Raw genomic sequence first — 18,465 nt, 5'->3', positions numbered from 1 at the left:
ATTTCTTCCCCATATAGCTACTTATGCCTAATCAAGTCACCATCTACCTAATCAAGTCACTTCTTACCCTTCTTTGTTAAGATAAATAGATTGAGCTCCTTGAGTCTATTACCATAAGGCAGTGGCTCTCAACCAGGGGTCCAAGGTCCCCAGGGGGGCTGGGAGCAGGTTTCAGAGGGGCTGCCAAGCAGGGCCAGCGTCAAACTCACTGGGGCCCAGGGCAGAAAGCCAAAGCCCCTGCCGCATGGGGTTGAAGCCCAGGCCTGAGCCCTGCCACCCGAGGCTGAAGCCAAAGCCTGAGCAATGTAGCTTTGTGGCGGCTCCTGTGGCACGAGGCCCCAGGCAATTGCCCTGTTGCTAGCCCTGGCTTTTATATGCAGAAAACCCATTATTGTGACAGAGGTGATCTGTGGAGTTTTTAATAGCATGCTGGGGGGGCTTCAGAAAGAAAAGGGTTGAGAACCTCTGCTACAAGGCATGTTTTCTAATCTCGTCTCTAAACCCTCTCCAATTCATCAACATCTTTCTCAAATTGGGGGCACCATAACTGTACACAGTATTCCAGGAGAGGTCACCCTAGTGACCAATACAGAAGTAAAATAACCTCTACTTCTACTCCTCATTCCCATTTATGTATCCCAGAATCACATTAGCTCTTTTGGCCATGGTGTCACACTGGGAGCTTATATTCATCTGTTTATCCACCACAAGCCCCAAATCATTTTGGGTCACTATTTCCCAGTGAAAGCAGTTACCTGGAGAATCAGCCCAGCCAATCAAAACATCCGACTCTGCCTCATACAGCACGGAGGCTGAAGAACCCATCAGTACTAAATATATGGATCCATCCCCCGCAAAGTGACAAAGAAAAGTTGTCACAGCTAGACTTTTAGCAACAGATTTGATATGAAAATTCTGGGATAAGGCTCCCACTGTAAAAACCAAGGAGGGTCAAGAGTTTCAACAGAAACTGAGAAAAACTGAATTTTAATATGAATTTATTATTTGAACGTTTACAAAATAAGGGATGGAAGGTCCTGTATGAAGGCATGTAAAGCTCAAAGTTCACCAGGTAGCTGAACAGTGTACTGATACCACAGACTACCAAGCAGACCCATACTGTCTCATGGTTTCCTTGTACTCCCTCATCTGTCTGTATCTATCGTCTCTTGTCTTATACTTAGACTGTGCATTTGGGGCAGGAGCCATGTTTATGTTCTGCGTACAGTGCCCACCACAATAGGGTCCTGACCAATGACTAGGGTTCCTAGGAGATATGGTAGTGGTACTGCAAATAGTGTTGCAAAGGTAGGGTGTAATGAAAGTGTCAAAAAAGCCTAGGAGCCACAAATCTTTCGTCTTCATAACTTCAACCTAGATCCGTAGGGGGAGATTTTCAAAGACAAGTGGCTGACAGACATCTAACTTCCAACTGCCATTTATGCCTTTGAAAGTCTCTTCCATAGCATGAGAAGGTTTTATAGTAGTTATATGCTCAGAGCAAGATGACGTTCTGGTCCATGCCAGGGACTCCTATGTGCTATAATAAAAGTGTCATCTTATTTATTCGATCTCAAAACCTCAACTATCACTCCTTGTATCCAAGAGATATTGAACTGATGTTAACAAGAGGTGTTAGAATGTACACAACCTATAACATACAATACAAACATTCTACCATACCTGTGTAGCTGTGACCCTAGTACAAGGATTAAATATGAATAGACCTTGGAGAAGATCTAGCAAGTCATCACCAGCTGCACTGAAGATATGTTGAAGTGGCATTCCAGGGAAACTTTTAAATGTTACATAATCTGGAAGACTAGACATGCCCTATGAAAACAAAATGGGAATCAGATTTTAAAACAACAAATAAAGGAAAGCTTATACCCCAACTGAAGGAATTGCCACGATCAAGCTTATGGATCAGAAGTAACATCAACTTTTAAAGCATACTGTCAATATGAAATTGAATCAGTTTAATAAAAACTATTACATTAGTTTCAGGTAACAAATTTATCAATGTTGTGGTTTTACAATCACACTACCCTTTCTAAAGGATTTTTCCTACTATGCAGGGTAAAGACCTCCACAAAGCGGGAAAGTAAATGACTATAGAACGGAAACAACAAAAATGACTATCCCTAAGAGGGTCAAATACACTAACAAAATAGAAAAAAAAAATTCCCCTCTAGTCTCTCATTATTGTAATCCTAGGAGTGATTTGCAGTAAAAGAACACAAGATTTTCAGACAAAAGCAATTTAAGTTGGCCTCTCTAACATGGAAGTCATTTGCATCAACAATGTGGGAGACTATGTTCTGCATAAGTAATACTCTGCAACTGCTTCTGCAGTGGGAAACTGAAGAACTTTTGAAAAAAGAATTGAGCCAAATAGATTAACACCTGTTCAAGTTGCAATAATGCACATCTTACTGTTGCTTTCATCCAGTTTGCAAGTCACCTCTCTTCTTCCCCCAATATCATACAAAGTTATATTGATAGACTTAAAATAGCCAAATGATGCTAAATATTTCTAGCAACATAATTTATACTGCAATAAGTTTTAACCAAGCACACCACAGCATGTTAAAGTGGCAGTAAACATGATGAATGAATGAATGACATCTCTCTTGTATAGTCTATACAAGTGAGGGAATTAAGGTTCTTAATTTTGAAGAGTTACAAGATTTGTGAATTAATTTCAGAATATATCCGCTCTTTTGGCCAAGTATCCTACAAACAAGAATTTCTTCAAGGTTAAAGTTTTCATTAAGCACCAAGAATATGATAAAATATTGCAAGATTCTTTAAACACTTCCTTTTGAATTCTGGTATGACCGCATACAACTGTTCTGAATCAAAACACATTTGCAAATGCCTACAAACTACGTGGCTATATCAAACAAGATGAAACAAAAAAGCATTAAATTATCACTCCTCTGTGTCCATGGCTATCATCACATGATGAAAGTCTATCATGGGAAGTTTTATTTTCACTCTTAAGTTACCACATGCTATTATACTAGCAGGTATCTGATCCAAGTAAGTTTTGGAAACCCGGACTAGCTGCACTTTGTTTTGTAAATTCAGCTAACAGCCTTTTTGAAGTAATTTCCAAATATTTTGGTACAACTTTAAATTTAATTCAAACAGTTAACAGTAATATAAAAAAAGAGAATGTTGAGATAGGTTTGTTAACTAAAGGACTTACAGGCCACTGTTCTTCTGTTGGAGTCCCCAGCGTTTCAAATATTTTTGTCAGCTGATCAAGATCAGAGTCTCCTGGCAAAAAAGGAACCTGTAAGAAGGCAAATGCAACAGCCATTCTGATTTAAAGATTTAATCAACATCTGAACTTGGACTCCCGGGGAACAATTTTGATTTTTCCCTTTGTGAAAAGTATTCTACTGTTATAGTAACATGGCTTTGGATACCAACTATCTGTAGATGGGCACTGATGGAATGCTTGGGGCTTCACCATAACGTCTAAATAGGTTTCAAATGCCATTTACATTTAGGCATGACATCATTAACCTCATCACTAGATTTTCCATTATGAAAATGAATAACCATTATGTAAGTGAGATAATACAAAGGTATGCCTCTACTAAAGATTTCTAACCTACTAAAGATTTTAAACATACCATGTAAAGTAACCTAAATCTGTATAGTTGCATGTTTTAAATTTTTCCTCAATAACTTTGTGATCGTTCCAATGCCCACAACTAGTGAAGAAAGAGAAAGATTGATATTGGAGACCATCTAGGTTTTGTATTCAGAATGAATTCGGTGATGACAATACTAGGAATTAAATGATCTCTACTTAAGCAAAAATAATGGGGTACTGATTCACTGGGTTAGAACTTGCCTAACCAGTGCTTGTCAAGTTTAAACTACATTGGAAGTAGTGGGAGGAAATTGGCCTAATTCAGTCTACCATGTACTTACAATACACAAAAGGCAGAAGAGAGTTCTGGGACAGAAGTTGAAGAATAAGGTGACTATTAATGTGTTAAGCGTGAAGAATTAGATAACAATATTAACAGTGAGGGTAACTGAAATCAAAACTGAAAAGCCAGTGTAACTAACATATTCATAAAAAAAAATCAAGGCAAAGGGGACACCCAATGTTTTTGTGAAATTTAGTTTATATTTTCCTCTCAATGTTATCTGTTTAAGAGACATTTTGGATAAAAGTCTCTTAAAATAGTCTAAAATTAGACAAAGTAATAGCAAGTGTGCTGTAATGCAGTATCCTGTATTGCAGGATTGGATTAGATTGTCCAATAGGACCCTACCCTTTCCATCATTAACCCTCTTAAATATCAATATCATTTCTCTCAAGCTTATCCTACTTTAAAGAGAGTTTAGCTTTTTGAACAGAAGTGGAAAGAATTTTACTCTCTTCCTCTACCTTTTTTCCTAAGGAACTTTATTGTAAGGGGCCCACTTAAAGGAGTTAGTCACTGGGGGTGGGGGGAAGGATGCAAGGAAGAGCTATGAGCCATACACAAAATCTGAGAACCACCACATTAAAGGTTAGACAGATGTTGACATTAAACTTTGTTCTACCGGTCCATGGTTAGTAGGGGAAGGACAACACATGGAAAGTTAGTACATACTTTTAACGTTGCTAGACATTGTACTTCAGTGCATATGGAACGAGAGTCACTAGTGATATACATCTCTACCCTGATATAACAAGAATTCAGATATAATGCGATAAAGCAGTGCTCCGGGGGGGTGGGCTGCACATTCCGGCAGATCAAAGCAAGTGCGATATAACGCGGTTTCACCTATAACGCGGTAAGATTTTTTGGCTCCCGAGGACAGCGTTATATCGGGGTAGAGGTGTACAAGCAATTCATGACTTTTCCAATAAAAAAAGTGATGTGAGATGAGATGTCAGATTTCTGTTGATTAAAATAGATAGTATGAGGTTATAAATGTCAAAGGTTAAAATACAAAAGATGGAAGTACATAAGAACCTATGTACAAGAGCTACATTATGTTATAGATAAACACAAATATTTGTGTTTGAGGCTTACCCTAAGAAGCAGTTCTGCTAAGATACAGCCAACAGCCCACATATCTACACCTACACCATACATTCTAGCACCAAACAGTAGCTCAGGTGCTCGATACCATCTGAAAAGCAAGCAGGAACACTTTCAAGCAAGGATAATTTGTATAACACAGCATGCAAATCAAGTATTTAACTGAGCAGAAGTGTTACAGAATGTTTATTGCTCACTCCCTGGATATTTATCATCAAGTTAATGTCTGAAAAGATCTATATCTTGGAGAGAGCTTTTTCCCCCCCTTTAAGGATGTGGTTCAACATCCTGATGTTGTACACACTTCCCCAAAACAAAGCGAAATGGCAGAGCATGTTTGCACTTAGCAAACAACTGGACTGCAAACTTGAAAGACAGAAGATGTAACTGGCAGTCTGAATAAATGAAAAACAATCAAGGTTATTTGTCAGGAACCAAAATAAGTAGGCATTAAAATTCCTGCCAATATCTAGACACCTCAAAAGTGACAGTGACAGCCACTGATTATTTAAGTGCTGAGATTCTTGTGTAGAATGAATCCTAGCAGTTACTATTAACGCAAAATAGCTAGTATCACTGCTTAAAACAATTCAGTTTACCTTACACATGAAGATAACACTTTAATTAGATTCCACTTGCAGTGATGAATACACTAGTATTCGAGAACAGCTTAGTAGATGGAAGAAATGAGATGGTTCCAAATGTTGGCAATTATGCCATTCATGAAATATCTAACACAAATCCAGCTTCATTTCTTCCATTAGAAGAAGACATTTAAAATAAATCCCAACTATTCATATTAGTATAGACAAATGAAAAAAATATTCTGGAAGTTCAGTTGTGCTTTGCACCCCACTCTGTTTTTAGAAGTGTGTATTAAATATTACAAAAAAAACCAACAGATTTATCTGATGTCAATTAAGACCATTTAGTTACCCTAAGAGACACATGAGTGAGTGGTTAGGAATACTACATTCAGGGCAAATAATTTGGTTAATATACAAGAGAAAGAGCCTAAGCCTTGTTGTTTAAGAAGTTAATTACAACCAGGACTTACAAGACTAGTGTACATACTTCCTTGTGTTTCTGGAGAAAAGGCAACACCTAGAGTTACAGAAGATCGTATACAGGCGTGTATTCCATAATCCTTTTTACACAGACAGTGGGTGAGGTAATATCTTTTATTGGACCAAATTCTGCTGGAAAGACAAGTTTTCTAGCTTACACATATGACCTGAAAAACAACAAGGAGTCCAGAGGCACCTTAAAGACTAACTGATTTATTTGGGCATAAGCTTTTGTGGGTAAAAAAACCCACTTCTTCAGAGGCACCTGCATGTGACCTGAAGAAGAGCTCAGTGTAAACCCAAAAGCTTGTCTCTCTCAAGAGAATTTGGTCCAAAAAAAAAAAAAAAAAGAAAAGGTATTACCTCACCCATCTTGTCTCTCTAATAGTTCTGAAAAGCAATTAGATAACCTTGCAAAGCACTGGGGTCAGCTTTTATAGCAGTTATTCAGGTTCCCATTGCCACATTCATATAAAGTTAGCTCTTGGGTTTGTGCACAGAGCTGATTTTACAAGATACCCATCTATCCAACAGCCAAGCAGAGTGCTTTATATTTCTTACCTTGTTACTACCTGGTGTGTATAGACTCTATTTGGGCTTCCAAAAGATTTTGCCAAGCCAAAGTCAGCCAATTTTAGAACCCCATTTTCATCTAGTAACAAATTGTTTGGTTTGAGATCCTGTCAAGAAAGGGACAAAGACAATAAAACTGACAGTATCAATAAAAGCATGACTAATAACGAGCTCCCCTGGCACTCTTGTATTAAAGTTATTCTAGGAGAAAAACTTCTATCTTTATAGAAAGCCCTTTTTGCAAAAATAAACTCTGCATTACACCTGTGTGTGTGTGTGTGTGTGTGTCTTTGGCTGTCGTACTTCTACTACTTGACCTGCAAATTTTCCAAACACCTTTAAAAAGCTGATTTAAGTGTGGCCATATCTTCGCTGCCAAAGAGCCACAGTTTAGTTTTGTGGCATTACTCTGATAGTTACAATAAAAGTTTTAGAGATGCATTTGCTCCCTGAAGTGCAGTACACTAGTTTTATTTAAATATATTAACTAGAAAGTGATATGCAATTTAGCAGCCTTCCACTACACATTTGAAACCAGCCCTTTTTATTAATCTCCATTTTGCCATTTATTTCATCACAATAAGTTGGTACTTCCTAGTTCAGCCAAGATAAGAGTTGCAATCAAAAGATTTAAAGTACCATTATATATATTAATGTTATTCCACAGTACTCTATTGCAATTTTGAAATGGAAGGCTTTCATAAGTAAATAGGAATACTTTCCTAACTGTACAGTGGATTGGTATTGTATTCTTACTTACCCTGTGCAGAATCCAGTGCTGATGTAAATATTCCAGTCCTTGAAGTGTCATCAACATATATGCTTTGATGTGAGATTGTGTCAGCACAAGACTACTATCCTTTATTATAACCTGGGAAAAAGCAGGTTATGAAACTTTTTACCAAAAATCTAACTATGTTTAATTATCTTATTACAATTCTCTTTGCTTAATGTTACTATTTTCCTTTAAGCAAAGTTGAATATTACATGGTGCAATTGCTAATAAGATTCTATGCCACTGGGTTGTGTAAAAAGTAGTGGATATTCTTAAGTTTCTTCAGAAAAAAATATAGCTATTTACACTGGAGAATGGAAATTGAAATGGAGACCACGGATATTCCAGATACCATATTTGTGTTAAGTTTATATTGACTCCATGTTTTCTCTACCTGCATGACCACATAAGCTTGATCTGAAATCTCAACTTCTTCCAGCTAGTTATTTCAAGAGCTAAAGTGCCTCTCTTAGGCAAGAGGAATATGCTTAACTATAACTCTACCACCTCAACAAAATATACTGCATATGCTATTGTGGCAAGTCCTTCTTCACAGAAACCCTCATTTATACTTTTGTGTTCTCTGTCTGAACTATTTTACCTTCCTTCAATATAGCTCCAAGACTCTAGCCTTGGCAGAGCACAACAGCCCTCTGAACACACATGAAGGTATGACATGAAGGTATGACCTATTCACTACCATTAACAAATCCACTTGTTTCAGAATCCAAGTAAAAAATGGCCTCTTTTTTTTGTATAGATCTTTCATGAACTTGCTCCATCCTATTTTTTAAACATTCTCTCTGCCTCCACACACTGCTCCCTCCACTGGTTTTCTACTAATAATGCTTTGCATTCCTACAATAGCTTCCATTTCCCAACATGCTTAAAAAGTCAAGTTGAAATTTGTAAAAATATCTATAATAGTTATCTTAGATTGCATTAAGTTTTCTATATGTCGTACAATGCTAATCGCTACCGATCCTGATCCCAGCTGGGTCTTCTGGATGCTACCAAAATACAAATAAATGCTTTGTTTTGCCTTGTCCTAGTTTGTCATGACATCCTAGGTCATAAAAATAGATTTTACTTAGTTTTGAATTATATAGATAAGTAAAGTTAACATATTAGGAAAATATATAGAGCAAACACTAATAGTTGATATTTTACAAGTCTCAACTTGAATTCTTATGAGTATTTGGAGCACATCATCAAGGAGAGGGTAAACATTGCTATCAGCAAAAAAAACAAAACAAAAAACTTTCATTGTTTAGTAATCTATTAACTTTGTTTTGATCTTGTATTCCTCTAATTTAAGCACCTCTTCCTTTATGACAGGCATTACAGATATTAGCGAAACATACAACTATTCTTTTAACGTTTGTATATGCTCTTCCGGTTGCTCACTGCATTCTATACTGACAGATTACCGCCATTAAATTAAGCTCTTTTTCCCTGTAAAGCATGGATAGTCATTGCATATGCACAACCATCATTGATTTAACATGCACTCTTGCTTACTACAGTCTTTATTTTGAAGAATGCATAAAAACCATGCAATATCAAATCCCCTGCAAAGATTTACTCATTTAGCTACAACATAATATGTTATAGTTCTTGTAATGCACCCAATTCACAAGCTAACAGAACTGATTCAAACAGGATTGCATGCCTATTACTACTAATTACAAAATAATTACAAAAAAATGTTTGTACATTGTCTAGCACAATGAGGTCCTGGTCTATGACTGGGGTCTCAAAATTTTAATTCTACACAAATATGAAATTAATAAACTATTTCCTGACAAAAGTCTACTGACACTCTAGAGTAGTATTAAAAAAAATAAAGCATTGTATCTAAAGAATGCATGAATGTTAATATACTATAAAACCGATTTTAAAAAGATACTACCTTAACTGACAAAGTGTTATAGAGTCTCATCTCTTACAAATACAAATCACTAATCTTTCTTGATTTAAGTATTTTCAAAATGCATTTACTTGGAGATACCATCTGGATATCAATATGAAAAAGTAATACATTATCACAGTTTCCAGTATTTCAATGGTTTTGTGCAAAATATAGAAAATTAAAACATTCCAAGTATTGAATCAAAAGAAGGCAACAGCGAAAGCAGTCTTACCTCTAGATCTGTTTCCATAAAATCAAAGACCAGACTAATATTGGATTTGTGTCCAAATGCATCAAGAAGCTGGAAAACCAAAATATACCACAACATGGAAAATATATTTGACTGCAGAGTACTTTTAATATCATCATTTTAATGTTGTGTCACTTTGGTATGTATTGTAATGGTTTTCAGGAAGGGGGAGCAGAGTTGCATATACTGGGAAGAGAACATACTGTAGTGATTAGAGGGCAGTGTGGGGAAATCTGACATTCAGCCTGGCTCTGTCTCTCTTGCTATGTGACCATAAGAAAATTACAAACTGTGTCTCAGTTTCCCCACCTGTACAGTAGAAATGACCAGTCTTACCCACTTCACAAGGAAGTTAAAGGGCTTTAATAATTTGTCTTTGTAAAAAACAGATCCTGAATGGAAGGCATAGTAGTTGTACAGAATTAATTTTTATTAAAACTAATGTTAAAAAATTATATAATACACAGGTTAAGAAGAGTGTCTGTATGTCTGGGTATAGTGCTTAGATTATCCACATATATAAAGTTTGTTTAAAAAGTTATAGGCTACATGTAGTACATAATCAGCAACCCAAATTTAGGTGAATAAATTTAACAATACAGGTTAGATGTTAGCATCCAAGTATTTGGGTACATCACTCATGAAAAGTTGTACAGAGAGTTGGTTGTGGAAAGCAAAATATATATCAATGAATTACTACTATATTTTAAAAACAGAGTTAGACACTCCTGTAAAATAGGATTACCTTCACAGCCTGAACTACAGTGGGAGTTATATCACAAACTAACAGAGCAGACAAGAGCATGATGGAGTCTCTTCCTTGTTCTTGCTCTTTCAGAAATGCTTTACCTATTCTTGTGTGCAGAGGGGAGACGGGGGGGAGGGGGAGGTCACATGCCTCCCCGCCCGATTTGCTGCTTAGCTTGTACTGAGCATGCTCAGTAACATTGCTGAAGCCACCTGTCCTCCCCCTGCCCCCTCCCCCTGACTATTGTCAGGTACCCGTTGTCTGTCTGTGTGGATTCAGCTTTGTATGTTTTTGGCAAACTGTTCTTGGCCATAATACAGCATTTAGAACTTCAGTTCATAAGTGGATGATTGAGAACTTCTAAGTTTTGCAAGTTATCAAAGACTCAGACAAACTCATTTTAGCATCTTTACTAGGATGAGCAAAACTGTTTTGCGAACATACAAGCTGTCAGGGTTCTCCCCCCTCCTTAACTCTAGGGTACAGATGTGGGGACCCACATGAAAGACCCCCTAAGCTTATATTCTACCAGTTTAGGTTAAAAATTTCCCCAAGGCACAAATTCCTTTCCTTGTCCTTGGACAGTACTGCTGCCACCACCAAGTCATTTATAGAAAAATTCAGGGCAGGGTCACTTGGAATCCCTATCCCCCCAAAATATCCCCCCAGGCCCCTTCACCCCCTTTCCTGGGGAGGCTTGAGAATAATATACCAACCAATTGTCTTCAATGTAAGTACAGACCAGACCCTTTATTTTTAGGACACTAAAATTAATCAGGTTCTTAAAAGAAGAACTTTATTTATAAAGAAAAGGTAAACTAATCACACCTGCAAAATCAGAATGGAAGGTAACATTACAGGGTTAAATAAAAAAAGATTTAAAACACAGAGGATTCCCCTCTGGCTCAGCTTCACAGTTACAAAACAGGAATGAAACTCCCTCTTAGCATAGGGAAAATTCACAAACCAAAACAAAAGATAACCTAACGCAGTTCCTTGCCTTACTTACAAGGTTTCAATTTTTGTAATTTTAGATGGATCATTTCAGGTAAGTTTTCAGGAGATGATGTACCTGCCCGGAGAGGGAACAAACAAAGAGCCACAAACAAATCCCCCCCCCCCCCCCCGCCCCACACACACACAGATTTGAAAGAATGTTCTTTCCTCATTGGTCCTTCTGGTCAGGTGCCAACTAGATTTGAGCTTCTTAACCCCTTACAGGTAAAGCAATTTAGTACAGCTGTCAAGGAGCGATTTTATGCTATCCTTTTTATATTTATGACAAGCTAAAGCCTTTTTTGAATGTTTGCAGTCAAGTTAACTGCTTTTTAATTCATGTGTTTCAGCACCTCCTGGTTTCAGCTACAAGCATGGAAATGCTGTAAGAATGGGCTTGAGATCCAGCAAGAACAGTATACTTCCAGGGAAAATATTTAATAAAGCATCTGAACTTTTGTATGTCTATCTGAACTAACTGTTCAGAGAATCAACCATCACTAGTATTTACCTTTACAAACATTTATCTTGAAGCTGAAAATCAAACTAAAAAAAAAAAAAGCATGCTCTGAACTACAAGTATTACTGCAGCCCACTGGATTTTAAATAGCATTAGTGAAACTGAACAGACCTTGTCGGTTTCACATTGCTGTTGCTTAGGAAAGCTGAACAGCAACAGAGGCAAGAGAACAACATGCAAAAAAATCAGGGAAATGCCACATTGCATTGATTCACAAGCAATTTTATTTTTAAATTTGAATTTTTCAAGATTTGAGACTCTCTCCCCACCTAAACAGCAAAAGTTTCCAACTACCACTTGGCAAAAATGCAAGTGGATTTTGAGACCTGCCTTTTTATTAAAGTTATTTTATCACGGTTTGCCAACTTGCAAGACAGCCAGTATAAGAATTAAGATAAAAATCTCCATGATCACAGCAGACTAGATCTACAGTATTCAGGGACTGACTTACAGCATATGCCACAAGTAGTATTCATGTTATACTTACACCAATGATATTTGGATGGCTTAGCTCCTGTAACAATTTTATCTCCCTCAGGGCTGTTCTGTTGATTCCTAGATTGAAAGGAAGATCACATTAAAGGCAGGAGCAGCATATAAAAACTTCAATTTAGCTACCAATAAGAATTTCTAATTCAGCTTCTTTTGTATGTTGTTGGTCATTTACGATTGTAGTCTAGTTCATAATTTCTCAAACAAAGTGAGAAAAAATGCATTCAGTTTGCAGAATGGCAACTAAGTACATCACTGAAATTCAAAGTTGGGACGCATCATTATCATAGCAGACAACAGTAAATACTTCACAACTAACAAGTAGGTGGAAATTCACACCTTATGATGCGACTGTTTCTATAGCAGTGTATGCCCCCTTTTGGCAAAATAGAGAAGTTGTGGCATAGACCTAGAAGAGTATATCAAATCTTGTCCTGTCAAACAATTTTAAGGCTTTTTTAAAAAATGGTTACTTATCCAGCAACAACTGTGGATCCCACGGTGGTTGTACATGTGCATCATCCTTTTGAATAGCAATGTCCATCGGGGCAGCATATGCACTCTGCCTCCTCATGCTCCCATGTGAGAGGGGGATAAAGAGTGGTATGTGCGATCCACACCAACAAGATACCAAAGAACTAGATTTATTGTAGTGTATGTAATATTTCTTCCTTCAAGTACATGTTAGTGTAGATCCCACTGTAGGTGACAGTCAAGTAGTATCCTCTTCAGGATGGTGGGAATAAGTTGCAGCTATATCAGTAAAACCGTGATTGAAATACTGCTCTCCCAAGCATGGCAGCTGACCTGGTGGCTAATTCCAAGGCATAGTGTTTGACAAAGGTCAGTGGGTTACTCAACATTAGAAATCTGAAAGGCAGCAGTTTTGGAACATTCCTAAAGCAAGTGGAGGATGTTGCTTGTGCTCTGGTGGAGCAAGTCATGATGTTTAATGAAAGATACACCAGCCAGCAAGTAACACAGCAAGATATATTGTGTTATCCATTTCAATATTCTTTGTGAAGAGATAGATTGACCTGTAGAGTGCCCACCTATGTCTAGAAAGATGAAGTGCACAGTTTGGTGCGGTCAATATAATAAAGCCAAGTCCTGGACACGCACACACTCCCAGTGCTGAGTGTGGCTTTGAGAAAAAACAGAAGAAGGTTGACTGACTGGCTTAGATAAAATTCTGAGACACTCTTAGGAACGAACTTCAAGTGAAGTTGCAACATCACTTTGTGCTTATGTAATGTGCTTATGTAAGGTTCAGATATAAGTGCCTGAAGCTCACTCAATCTCCAGATTGAAGCAATAGTCTAAGAAGATCATCTTCAGAGATAGGTGGTGTAAGCTGCATTCTGTGAAAGGTTGGAAAGAGGCCTCCATGAGACTCAGACTAAACTGAAATCTCAGGCAGGATTCTGTTCTCTGAACAGTGGGTAAGTGTGCAGCAACCCTTTGAAAAATTTAGATATTGTGGGGTTAGAAAAGACCAAGCATCACTGAATAGGTGGACCCCAAGAGATTAACAAAAGGCCAGCCTGTTTTAAATGCAACAAGTAGTAGAGAATGTTCAGTACTGAGACCTGGACCAATGCTCACATTGAGAACCTCTTCCAATTAGATGAATTCTGTATCTGTGGTACTTAGTTAGCCAATAGCCATAGAATAGGTGCAGGGGTTTCAGGTCTGGATGGAGTATCTTGTCATGGTGTTGTAAGATGAGGTCTGGGAGCTGGATCTGAGACTGGATGGACATTTGTAGCAGGTCTGTCAGTCAAGACTGCCTCAGTCAGCACAGAGCTAAGAAAATAATCATGGCTTTGTCCCATTTGATTTTGGAAGTCATCCTGAGGGTCAGGATAATTGGTGGTAAGGCATAAAATAGGCCTTGGGACCACTGCAGAAAGGCGGCATCTGGTAGCAACCCCAAACTCATGCCCGCTCTGGACAAAAGGTTAGCATGCGGCATGGTGGTAATTGCCTGCCTGCTTAGGAAGTCTGCCAGGTTGATGCCGACACCTGGGAGATGAAGAGCCACTGATGTTCTCCAGTATTGGTGGCACCATGCCCAGCACTTGATGGCTTCCAGGCAGAGAGGAAATGAGCATATATCTCTTTGTTTGTTTATGTAGCATATTGCAGAGCTGTTGTCCTACAAGAAATGCACTGTTGGATTACAGGCTAACCTGATGGCTTGATGTGGAACCCCAGGTCTTCTGAGGACAAAAGCTCTTGAATTTGTAGATTGCCCAGGTGGGCTTCCCAATCAGTACTTAACACATCCATGATTAAAGTCTTTGTCAGGGAGGAGGGAGAAGATGGTACCACTCCATGAATGTTTCTGGGTTCCTTCCACTAACTCAGTTCTGCAACAGGAGGTGGCATCACAAATTTCTGATCATCTGGCGTGGGAGGACAGGTCCCAGTAAGACCAATATGGCCAAGGTGGGACATTACATGGGTACTGGCCTTGTTAGCTGACCCAGTGTCACTCCCATGCCATTTGGTGCAGCACTCAGTGCTCCGAATGGGGGCTTCCTTATGCCCTCTTTGGGATCATTCTCCATTGGCAGGGGCAAAGGATCTCTGCTCAATGCTGACAAGAATATATAGGCAATGGCAAGGTGTGTATATTCCCTTCAAAGGGCACTGGCAAGGCACCAGTCCTGGTCCAGTCCACCTCATCAGTACCAGGAACATTTGCGGATGGTATATGGGTTCCTCTACTGAAAGTGTTAGGTCCTTGCTCAGCTCCATCACAGGTAACAGTAACAGGATCAGTGTCAGGGCTCTTGCTCTGCCCAGCTGCTTAGGGACTGTGTTCTTGGAGGACTGACATTTCATGTGCTCTAACTGGGACTTCTCTTTGGTTTCAGGGCTATGCTTATGCTCGGTACAACTATGCAAGTTGGAGTCCTGTTTATGAGCAGGCATAGGTGTTATTTTATTGTCTGAGGTGTCAAGGTAGCTTGCACAGGAACCAAAGTCACTGGTTCCAGCATTGTCAGTGCTAAGGTCTCACGCACTGGGGACTTCAACATTAAAGTGGTCAGTATCATCAGTACCAATACTGCTCTCTCTTCCATCCCCTGACCACAGAACATGGAGTGCTCAAGGGAATGTTGGCCAATGTTGCTTTATCCAGCCCCACTCTGGCTGTAACCATCATCTCTTGGTCTGAAGTAACCAGTATGGACTGTTCAGGGAGATGCAACTTGAGCCAATTGTCCCTGTACTGGATCATGGCACATAAAGACTTGCACACAGAGCACCTGTCTGGGATGTGGCTCCCCCTTAAACTGAAGAGGCATCATGTGTATCTGTCACAGGATGGCCAGAGATGAAATCCTGAGGATTTGGATTCCATCATGAAAGTGTGGTTGGCACAAAGTGCCTCACCCCAGTGTATAGTGGGGTCAGTTGCTTTCATCTCTCTTTTTTGGGAACATCATTTGCATGAAAGTGTGAAGATAATTTCTTCCCCCAAAAAGTTTAAAAAAACCTGTTTAAGGTCTCTGAAGAGAGTAGTGGGTTGGACACTCGCTAGGTTCCATCTTGCTGCCACAGACAATAAGTGATCTTAGGGAGAGTTGTGCCTGCCCTACTCTTTATGCGCTTGCATGAGAGTGCAAGGAGGCATAGTGTGTATGACAGGCCCTGGTAGACACCACTATTCAAAAAATCTGATCTTGCATGCATGAGGCACATATGTACCTACAATGAGATCCACACCAACACATAGTTGAAGCCTAATTCTTCCTACAGTCATCTTCCTTCTGCTAACTATGATTGAAATACATGAATGATATTAAACGGGGAGACACTGGGGACACCAGTGTGAAAAGAAATACAAGAGGACTAGCTTCTTACCAATCTAATATGCCATGCACATCAACAGCACCATGATAAAACATACAACAGAAATGTGGGCAGGAAGTCAAAGGAGAAAGAAGTTAAAGGCACAGTAAACTCAATGTTGTAAACTAATATAATTATGTGACTAGCCAAAGATTATTAAAAACTGAAAAGTTTTAAAATTCAATGTATTTGCCGCTACTTATATTTCATTTACATCTACTTATCTTAGATAATGGAAATCAATTGATTTGACACTCTAGGATTTTATATCATGTTCAACACTGCAAAGTATATGAAGTTTTCTATTTGTTTCTCTTTCCATCCCCCAGCATGTGTTGAAGTATTGTTATTGTGGAAAAGTTACATCAAAGAAGTAGGATTAAGTTAGTCAATATAGCTATCACTTTTCCAGCTAGGACAGACGAAATAACTAATTCACTGCTCTACAGCAACAGTAGGAAGTTCACAGTCACACATTAAAGGCAAAAAGACAAAACAAGTTAAGGTGTACAAGTATTTTAAGTACTTACCATCTTTAGCTTCCGATCTATGTCCAAGTTTAATCTAAAGAAATAGTAAGTGCTGCATTATCTGTAATTAAAGTCACATTCCTCAACACCTGCAGACAACCTCAATAAGTTTCTCAAAGATAAACTGAGTTTTAATGTTAACAAAAAATCTTAAATAGCTAAGTAGTTTATTTTTAGAAGTGAATTTGTAGCTCTGGCATTTACAAAAGGAACAGGTGTTTATGTTTCCCAAAGCCAGACATAATGCAATCTTACCAAAGTTTTGTAACTGCAACCTCAGTCTGGGCCTGCAAAGCCATATGACATCAGTAATGGGCTTCTCCCAAGAAGGTGAATCATACCAAGTACGAATTTTATCAAGACTGGCATCCACATGGTTGTTGCAAACCACCTCAAATGTACAGGCTATTCTGATTTTACCAGATTGATCCCATGCCCAACATTTTTTCAGTCCTGAAGTTATTTTTTAACCAACAAAACTTCAAGCGATCTTACAGCAATTCTACAGTGCAAACCAGTTTGTTCTCCATGGCAATTTTAAACAGCAACAGCCTTATGGGAGCAGTAGTAGAGAAGTAGTAGTACAATATGAATACTGAACAACCTGACTGCATTATTGAAGTGGCTCAACTTTGCTTATTAGGCAAAGCTGAGGGGTACTTGCTTATTCATTATGGTAATCCCATCATAGTAAGATTCCCTCAAAGCATATCTAAAACATTTATGTTCAATATTACAATTTACTGTAACCTCATCAGGTTATGGTGTTTCAAATCAGAAAAGAGCAATCGCACTGTAAACATTTTACTCCAAAGGCTAAATTACAGAAATCTATGACTGTCAAAAGCAAGATTTCCCCCAACACCAACAGCCAGACCATCTAAAAGGGTTATCTGGAAACAACTTTATCTGAGGGGGACAAACATTAGACACTCCTTTTGAAGAGGACACAAGTGTGTGGAAGACCCAAAGTTTAACACTACTAACATTATGTTTGGAAATGCATGTTTGGTTTTTTTTAAGTAATAAAAAGTAACAGCCCACCAAAATGTGGTCTGCAATATTTAAAATTCCAGCTTCTGAGCTGGGTGACCAATCACAAACCTAGAAATGTAATGGTGTTGAAGCCAGCGTTTTACATTATGAAAACATTTGAGGTGGCTGATTCGGACTAGTCAACCACCACACTGTTGGTGCCATAGGAATAAATAATCACAGCTTTCCTTTAAATTGATAAAGCCATTGAACAGTTTCAAGAGCAACTAGATACCTGATTGCAGAGTACATACATAAAAGAGCACACAAAACACTCACCTTTTTAATAGCAACAATCTGATTGGTGTTCTTATCCCTTGCTTTATAAACAGTGGCAAACTAAGACAAGAAAAAACAGTAGTCCTTGTTTACAATATTATTATTAACCATATAACAGGTAAGTGCAATAATGTAGTGTTCTTCATAGACATAGAAATTGCCATAATGGATCAAACCTATAGTCCAGTAGCCCATCTTCAGCAGTGGCCAACATAAAAAAATCCTGCCCCTCATGACTATGCTCTAACTGCTGTTGGAGATTGGCTTAAGCACAGAAGCATGAAGTTTTATACCCCCTTCGAAGTCTCTTTAGCAGTAGCTATAACAATTGTGCATATTCTTATCCAATCCAGGGGTGTCTAAC

The 18,465-nt window shown here is 38.4% G+C and overlaps 1 protein-coding gene across 2 annotated transcripts in view; it reads right to left on the bottom strand.

Moving 5' to 3' along the window:
* CDK7 (cyclin dependent kinase 7) overlaps positions 1-18,465 on the bottom strand; it is a 39,163-nt gene that overhangs the window by 11,750 nt on the left and 8,948 nt on the right. For both annotated transcript variants that reach the window (XM_034773204.1, XM_034773203.1), the window contains exons 2-10: positions 18,102-18,161; positions 16,788-16,821; positions 12,389-12,456; positions 9,620-9,688; positions 7,461-7,571; positions 6,689-6,807; positions 5,052-5,151; positions 3,215-3,301; positions 1,684-1,833 (exon numbers count right to left, since the gene is read on the bottom strand). In XM_034773204.1, the coding sequence (XP_034629095.1) occupies positions 1,684-1,833; positions 3,215-3,301; positions 5,052-5,151; positions 6,689-6,807; positions 7,461-7,571; positions 9,620-9,688; positions 12,389-12,456; positions 16,788-16,821; positions 18,102-18,161 (798 nt within the window). The remainder of the gene's footprint in view (positions 1-1,683; positions 1,834-3,214; positions 3,302-5,051; positions 5,152-6,688; positions 6,808-7,460; positions 7,572-9,619; positions 9,689-12,388; positions 12,457-16,787; positions 16,822-18,101; positions 18,162-18,465) is intronic.

Source organism: Trachemys scripta, chromosome 6 (genome assembly GCF_013100865.1).
Source record: "Trachemys scripta elegans isolate TJP31775 chromosome 6, CAS_Tse_1.0, whole genome shotgun sequence".
NCBI classification, from domain to species: Eukaryota; Metazoa; Chordata; order Testudines; family Emydidae; genus Trachemys; species Trachemys scripta.
The sequence above is the reverse complement of the archived record's forward strand: the minus strand, read 5'-3'. Positions and strand labels throughout refer to the sequence as shown.